This window comes from Elephantulus edwardii, unplaced genomic scaffold (genome assembly GCF_000299155.1).
Source record: "Elephantulus edwardii isolate Elephantulus edwardi_28Jun2011 unplaced genomic scaffold, EleEdw1.0 scaffold00213, whole genome shotgun sequence".
NCBI classification, from domain to species: Eukaryota; Metazoa; Chordata; class Mammalia; order Macroscelidea; family Macroscelididae; genus Elephantulus; species Elephantulus edwardii.
The window spans coordinates 2,765,674-2,774,593 of NW_006399963.1; the positions used below are offsets into that span (position 1 = coordinate 2,765,674).

Genomic DNA, 8,920 nt, shown 5'->3' on the forward strand with positions numbered 1-8,920 from the left:
TACAACTAAACTTAAGAGACACTGGTCAAAAGAAAAAAAAAAATGTCAGCAGTTGACATGTTTGGAATCACAGAAGCCAAGAAAGCTTCAGATACAAGCTGTCAGATCATGGGTTGGACAATGGAAGATATTTTCTGAAGGGACTTGGCAGATGTGAACGGTTATCCTGGTGGAGGGTGGAGCTGTGAAGTAAGTGGGTCAAGGCACTGGGCTAAGGGTGGGGTCAACACTGTAACTAATTCTTAACTCCACAATAAGGGATTTATCTTTCGCTGCTCCGCAAATTGCTTGCCTATCAGATACTCCTCTAAGTCTGAACATTCAGATTAAGACAGACTAGGAAGAAGGATTGGCCTCCCACAATAATATTTTATCTAACACTAACTCGATATAAACCAGAAGTAAAGAGTGAAGGAATAGGTTATTCAAGTCATCACACAGGCATACCATACATCTAGAATACAAAGAATACAAAGCTTTTATCCTCACTCAGAAAGGCAAGCCTGCATACCCGTTGTTCTTATTGATCAATATCAATAAAACATGAGCAATAAGATGGAATAAGTGTGCCAAATATTAATTATGCTCCTCCTGCATTGGAAAAGTACAGAAAATGCCCAGCAACTAATGAATATTTAAATGAATAAAAGATAGAAATTAGCAGAAAGAAAAATACTCAGTATTGTAAAACAAATCCAAATATAAGAAAATAGGAACTGATATCTGCCTTCCCTTACTCCTTCAACTCTCACTCCCTTACAGGTTGGAAATTTTAGGAACCAAAATTCTTAAGACTTTGGTTCCTCTCTTAGATGATCTAAAACAGTGATTCTCACAGTATGGCCACACTGGTAGCTTCAGCATTAGCTGTAAATCAGCTAAATATCTTGATTCCCAGCCCAGGGGGCTGTCTTCCCAAAATCCATGTTTTAACAGTCCATGCAGGGGATTCTGACAGAAGTTAGTGTCAAAGTCCCTTGGTGAGGATGGCCCCTTCTCTTCATTCAACCTTCTTAACAGAAACGTCAAGGTTCATTTCTGAATAAAGAAACCTTCAATTGTTGTTGTTGTTGAAATGCATATTAAAATGAAAAATATACAACCTGATAGCTTCTCTTCTAGTAAAAGGGAAAAGACAATATTTTTAAAAATACTAAATACTTTGTTACATATGGCTACTGGTGTACATAAAATAATTACCACCTTTGTGAAATATAAACTCATGAAAATTCAGAGAGGTGGGTGTTAAGAACTGGCAAAAGTAGAAATCTGAATAGTATGGCATATGTGCTGTAGGGATAAGCTTTTGTACAGGCTTCCTATTTAACTCTCCTTTGAATAGTTACTGGTTCTTAAGAGTGATTTAGGAAACCTTTGAAAGATTCATTTAATTACAAAAATGAACAGACTTTCTGGGATCTAAAGGGATTTGTCATCCTTAGTGTCAGCAAGCAGGGTTATGCACTCTTCATAATGCAGATTTTTGGTGAGTCTACCTCCAATCCTAATGACACATTTCTCCTCATAGAGCCCAGCCACCCGGATAATCTGTTCTGTATATAGGTTGAAAAGATATGAAGATAGGACACATCCTTGACGTCCACCCTTCATAACTTTGCAATATTTCCTTGCTCTGTTCCGACAACAGCCTCCTGGTCCAAGTAGAGGTTTCACATAGCACAATCAAGTGTTCTGGGATTCCCATTCCTCTCAAACTCAGTCACAGTTTGTTGAGATCACAGTCAAATGTTTTTGCATAGTCAATGAAACACAGATACAGTACTCTCTGCTTTCAGTCAAGATCCATCTGACATTAATTATAATATCCCTAGTACCACGGCCTCTTCTGAACACAGCCTGCACTTCAGGCAGTTCACTGTTGATGTGCTGTTTCAGTTGTTTTTGGATTATCACCAGCAATATCTTGCTTGTATGTGATATCAATGATATTGTTTGATAATTTCCGCACTCTGTTGGGTCACTTTTCTTTGGAATGGGAACAAATATAGATCACTTCCAGTCAGTTGGCCAGGTGGTGGTTGTCCTCCAGACTTTTTGGCACAACTTGGTGAGCACATCCAGGGCAGCGTCTGTTTGTTGAAATATGTCAATTGGTATGCCATCAATTTCTGGGGCCTTTTTTCCCCCAATTCTTTCAGAGCAGCTTGAACTTCTTCCTTCATCACCACAGGCTCTTGCTCATACATTGCTTCATTAAATTATTCTGTGTTAACCAATTCCTTTTGGTACAATGACTTTGTATACTCTTTCCATCTTATTTTAATGCTTACCAGAAGCACTTGCTGCAAAAGGTCAAGGATTTCAGCCTTCAATATGAAATGAAGCTCAACATCATGAAAGATTTTCATCACTGGGAAGATTGGCAGCATCATGATAGATTGTGAAGAGACTGAGATTGTTAACAGCTTCAGTTTGCTTGGATCTATAATCAACACTATTGGTACCAGCAGTCAGGAAATTAAAAGATGAATTGCAATGGGAAAGTCTGCTGTCAGAAACCTCTCCAAAAATTAAAGAGCAACGATGTCAGTCTGGAGACTAAAGTGTGCCTGATCCAGGCCATGGTCTTTGCAATTACTTGCTATGCATCAGAAAGCTGGGAAACTACTAGGGAGCTGTGGTGCTGGAGAAGAGTATTGCATATACCAAGGACTACTAAGAGAACAAACAAGTTCATCCTCGAGAGGGTGAAGGCAGGCTGCTCCTTGGAGGCAAGGATTTTTTTAAAAGCTTTATCTGACATACTTTGGACATCTTGCAAGGTGGAATCAGTCCTTGGATAGGGGTGTCATTCTTGGGAAGGTATAAGGATAGCGCAGGAGAGGAAGACCCTGCATAAGATGGATTGATTCAGTGACTGGGGTAAAGGGGGTTGGTGTATCAGAGACAATAAGATTCGCAAGGGATAGGGCACATTACAACAACAAAGGGATTTGTATGTGAAGATACTCCAGTCTAACAGGGGTCATGTTGAGCATTCTGCACACAGAATCATTTTAAATATCCAACTGTCTGGAAAACCTTCATGAGTTTGAGCCCAGCTTTCAGCCTAAGCTGCCAAACCACTTTCTTTATAGCGATAACACTAAAGGACCCAGACATGCAAGATAGAGAGTGAGGCAGATTCTCCTTTCTTGATCAGTCCTTGTGCAGGTAAGCCAGCTGGTGACTTGCCAGGCCAGATGACTGACAATTTTATTTGTAATGAGTATAACTTAATATCAAGAAGACAAAGATTCTCACCACTGGGCCAATTGGCAGCATCAGGATGGATGGTGAAGAGATTGAGATTGTTCGCAGCCTTAGTTTGCTTGGGTCCACAGTCAACATTCGTGGCACCAGTAGCCAGGAAATTAAAAGACATATTGCCATGGGAAAGTCTTCTGTTAGGGACCTCTACAGAGTACTGAATAGCAATGGTGTCTCTCTGGAGACTAAGGTGTGTGTGGTACAGGCCATGGTCTTTGCAATCACTTGTTATGCATCAGAGAGCTGGACAATGACTAAGGAGGATAGAAGGAGAATTGATGCCTTTGAGCTGTGGTACTAGAGAAGAGTATTGAGAGTACCATGGGTTAAACTGGGTGGCTCCTTGGAGGCAAGGATTCTGAGGTTCCGTCTAGCATACTTTGGATATGTTGTAAGGAGGGACCGGTCCTTGGAGAGGGACATCATGCTTGGTAGGGTGAAGGGACAGTACAGGAGGGGAAGGCCCTCTATGAGGTGGATTGATTCAGAGACTGGGGCAATTTGGATGGGTGTATTGGAGATGGTGCAATTGGCACAGGACAGAGTGGAGTTTAAGGCTGTTATACATAGGGTCGTTATGAGTCACAAGCAACTCGATGGCATATAACAACAACAACAACATAACTTAAGAACACATGTCACTTGACCAAAGGCAGATTGAAATAAAATAGATCAAGCATGCTTGTTTGGAAGGAGAAAATTATCATTTCCTGTCACTATCTACAGGTGGTGGTGTGAAAATGAATCTTTGTATTTCTGTAAAAGTCTCACCCATTCTTTAAGACCTAGGTCTTGGCCTCTTCCTCAGGTAACCATCCCTCACCACATCAGTCACAGTCACTTGTCCAGATCACACCTGAGGAACCCTTCCAGTGCATCTGTGTCTCATGGCAGACAAGTACTTGTTGCTTTATATAAACTGTCAATCAATACTATGGCATAAATAGGTGAGGCAAATTGATTCAATACCCAAATCACCTTAGGAATGACCTTCAATATCCTGTGATGCATTTCATGATAGATGAGGGTCAAGGAGTTGTCATCTTATTAAATATCTCATATTTAGCTTTGAGTTTTATCTCATGGCCCATTTCAGACTAAAACCTAAACCTTAGCTGAAGCTTTAAGACCAGGGCAAAAGAGGAAAGAACTTGAGCAGCTGAAAAGCAAGTGTGGGTCTCAGAGAAAAATCTTCAGGGAGAAAAGGAGGACTTACCTGGATAAGCAGTGGCGGCTACAGTAGACATCACCCACAGGGGACAGTGTGAAGTTCTCACAGATGTAGAAGTGCTGGCGGCCAAAAAGAAGGACCCCTTCTGAGACCAGATGCCCTTGCACAATTACCAGGGAATACTTCAGCGACACCTAGGAAGAGAGAGTGTCAGAGTCAGCGCGCGCGCGCACACACACACACACACACACACACACCCCTGTGCTCAGGCTGCAAACTGACACTTAGGTCACTCATTTGCCACTCAGATGTTCTAGTAGGATTATAAGGGTAACATTGTGGCATTCTGAGAGCAGTGCAGTTCTTTGAAGCTTGTAAAATTGATGCTATGACAAACAGCATCTTATGTAATTATTCAATCTACCTAACACCATCCCACCCCACAGAGATGAGCAAGGTTAACATTTTCTGTTGCATTTAGTGCACTTCTTTTGCTTTCTTTAAGGCACTCCTCAATTGTGCAAAATGTTCTATACCCAGTGGTGAGGAAATGTGATAGTTTTTAAAAAATTCCTCCATTTCAGGGGAAGGACTTGTCTAGGGACCACTTGGAAACTAACTGTGCTGGAGCTAAAACCCAGGCTACCTATAACCACAAGTGTAAGATAGGAACTATGATTTCTACAAGGTCAAGGTTAGTTAAAGAAGTATGCAGCGCTCTGTACTGATTCTGCCTTGGGTACTGGTACATCTACTCCCCCAGCTGCTAGAAATGTAAGCAGCTCAGAATTTCTTCCACTGAAGTGAGCATCTGCTTTAAAATCACATGTTCTTCCATATGTATCCAACAAAAAGTCAATATGGAATATGATAGTTCACCTGCTTGCTTCAAAACAACTCTGGAGAATTATTCAGTGCTAGAGCTCCCCTGTAGAATCAACTGAGTCCCATACTATCACAGAATTGTTGTTAAGCTCCTCATTTTCCAGGCCTGCTCCATACACTCACAAGGGTGGTAGCTGGGTAAATCTCCTGTGTGTATAGCTTCCATTCCGAAGTGGCATCCTAGGAACCTGACTTTGACAACGTCTTGGCAAGAGATTTTGATCCAGAATCTGCATGAGTGCTTCCATAATAATGCATTGTAGGAACAAGAGAGTGAATAAGTGAATTCTACAAATTAATAGAATGAATTAGAAAGAACCAAGAGTAGGCCATGACTAACACCTTCTCTGAAAAATTCTGTGCTTAATTCAGAGAAAGAGAAACAAATATGTAGAGATCAGAATTCCTTACCCTCCCAACAGAGAAAATCCAGGAACAGAATATATCTTTTGGGCCCAGGGTCTCTGCACTGAGAACTTCCTTAACCTAGGGGAATATTAATATCAAGATACATGGAGACTTCCAAGGACTACCAAGCCCTCATTGAAAGGATCTCTCCCAGTACCTACAGAGAAAGTAAACTTTCACTGGCATCCACGCTTCCTCAAGAAGTGATGCTTGGTTTAAGACTTCTAGCTTTCTAAATTGTGAGAAAACCACAGGATGAGGGATATTGTTTCTAATGGATCACACTTGCTCCTGGATGGAGAATGGATGGACAAAGTGTAGGAATGAAAGAAGCAAACTGCTCTTTCATTGGCCTTGGAGAGGAATACAGTGGCTTGAGTAACAGAGTGAGGAAAGATAAAGGTAGATGTATCTTAACAAGAAGAGGTAGAGTTGACAGGAACTCTCATTAGACCAACAATGGAAAGCCAAAAAGAGCAGAGAGAAAAGAGGAAAGGATTGAAGATAAATGTCTACTTTGAGATTCAGAAAACCATGTAGTACCCAACTTCCCTCATGTCCTTTGCCCCATTACCAATTTCTTGTATATTCTTCTAAAAATATTCTATCCACCGTAGACATAAATGCATATTTTTAACACAAAGGTTCTGCTTATATACTTCATTCCACAAGTTTTCCCCTTAACAAATCATCTTGGAGAAAATTCCAAATTACTTCTTATTGACGACATGGCCAGACATGAAGGTATAAGTAAAACAAATTTTTGAGACTCCACCTGTCACCCTTTAGGGATGTGGTCTTCAGCTGCCTCAACTTTGGACCAGCATCTTCCACATCATCAAAATCTGTTAGACCAATATATGAGAGGAAGTGAACCAGACTGTGGAAAGACTGTGGCAAGGCTTAACCTGAGGGGGCCAAATGGAGTCAGATCTGGAAACTTTGAGACAAGACTCTCCACACCAGAAAAGAAAAAGAAGCAGAAATAGTAGCATGTGAAGAAGCAGAAATAGTAGCATGCATCATTTGAGGCCAGAGGTTCTCGCACCAAAGGTTATCTTGCAGTTGACTTAGAAGTGGCCTGTATTAATTGATGGACTGTGTCTAGCTGTTGATTGATAACTTGTCTGAACTAATTGAGAGTCTTGCTGTTAGCCTGGCTTGGGACTTCTAATTACTAGACCTGGACTTTCACTATGTGATATCCTTTGCCTCTTTTCACCAACTTGTTTCCCTAATAAACTCCACAATGTAATGTAAAGTCTGTCTGGTCAGTGCATTGACTATTCAGACCCATTAATTAATTAATTAGTAGAAGTAGTTGTAGGCATGCAGGAGAGCATGTCTGACTTTATAGGGCAGTTTATCAATTTTATACCGTGAATGTTGCTCATGGGGTCAGTTCCCTTATGGAGTTATCAGAAGTCATATTCAGCTGTCCCCATGCTGCCCTTGCTGCACTTTCACATAGCCAACAAGATACCTGGAAATCTACAAACCTGGGCCTGATGTTAGAAGATGAACACTCCATTCAAATGTCCTTGGCAGGACATGCCAGAACATTCTTTGAGAATGTCTCAGGGCTAGCATCTGTCAAGGATTCTCTGAAATCCTTCCCAGCATCAGGAGTCTTATTTTTGCTGATCTTACAGGTGGGAAGACTGAAGTTCAGAGAGATTTATGAGGAAATCAGTAACAAAACACATTCTTGCCTTCATGAGAAAGAAAGTGAATCTATATCACTTCTCTCCTTTCTTACATCTTTCATTTGCAACTAATACATTTTCACTACTATTGCCAGATGGAATAAATACCCTCATTTTTAAGGTATATAATTTTCTGAGAAATGTATCAAAATGAGGAGTGGCTCTGTAGTTACATGAATAATGGATCCTAAGCCCTGGTGACAAAATGGTTTAAGAATTTGGTTGCTGATGGAAAGGTCTGTGGTTCAAACCCTGAAACTCCATAAAACACAAACACACACACACATCTCCCCTGATGATCTGCTCTCAGCCTAGGGAACTCCATGAGGCAGCTCTATCTTATACAAGGGTCAATAGGTCGCTTCAAGTTGTATTTGACTTGACCACAGAGGAAAAAGCCAACTTCCATCAATTAACCCTGGCATCTGTTTTTCTACTATAATCACATTTAGTTAGAAACCTCAGGCACACTTGTAATCGACGAAATTGAAATGAAAACATTAATGAGATGCTATTTTTTTTTATGCATCAGTATGGCAAATTCAAAATGAAGACATGTATTTCACTCCACCAGCACAGCTTTCTAGGTGAGACAAGGAGCAGGTATGCCCCCTGCCTGCCACTTCACAAGTGGGCCTACACTTAGCCAAGCCATCAGCCTTTCTCTTTCCCAGAGAGCAGATGGAAATGGAAATGTCTTTGATCTTGTTTGGTGGCATCAGCGTAATGCTAAATGTATTTCAAGTCCTGAAGAATCCTCAAAGTACAACATATTCACTAAAGATTGGCTTGATACACATTGAAGAAAACTAGAGAACGTATCTTTTTTATTTTTTAGAACGTATCTTCTTGATAGGGTCACTGAACACCATAAAGTCTGCAAATGGAGTAAGGATATTTATTCTAAAAGGTTAGTAAGTATCATAATCATCTAGACAGTTCTCTAAAATTGAGATTTGTAGGCTATCTCCTTACAGGTCTCAACTGAATAGGTGCAGAGTGGACGTGCCTCTGCACTTGAATAAGCAGCCCGCATGACTCTGCAGCAGGTAATCTGAATATTATACTTTGACAGGCTGATCCTCAGGTACTAACTAGGCTGTGAAAAATGAGGTTCCATTTTAGATAAGCATATTGCTCATAATTCATTTATTCATTTGTACACTCTTTTACTCATTTAACAAATACATATTGAATGTTTTGTGTGTGCCCTGCACTCTGCTACACACAAAGAGAAATAAAACAGTCTTATTTTCAAAGTGCTCATAGTTTTATGTTGTTGTTATGTGCCGTCGAGTCGTTTGCTACTCATAGCAACACTATGTACAACAGCCCTAAACCGTGCTCTATCCTGTGCCAATCTCATTGCCTCTGACAAACCCATCCCGAGTACCCCAGTCACTGAATCAATCCACCTCATAGAGGGTCTTCCCCTCCTGCGCTGTCCCTCCACTCTACCCAGCATGATGTCCCTCTCTAA

At 40.8% G+C, this 8,920-nt stretch overlaps 1 protein-coding gene across 1 annotated transcript in view; it reads right to left on the reverse strand.

Annotated features, from left to right (window-relative positions):
* The window catches only part of WDFY4 (WDFY family member 4), a 704,682-nt gene that overhangs the window by 169,123 nt on the left and 526,639 nt on the right, over positions 1 to 8,920 (reverse strand). The window contains exon 43 of the mRNA XM_006897732.1: positions 4,487 to 4,635. Within this exon, the coding sequence (XP_006897794.1) occupies positions 4,487 to 4,635 (149 nt within the window). The remainder of the gene's footprint in view (positions 1 to 4,486; positions 4,636 to 8,920) is intronic.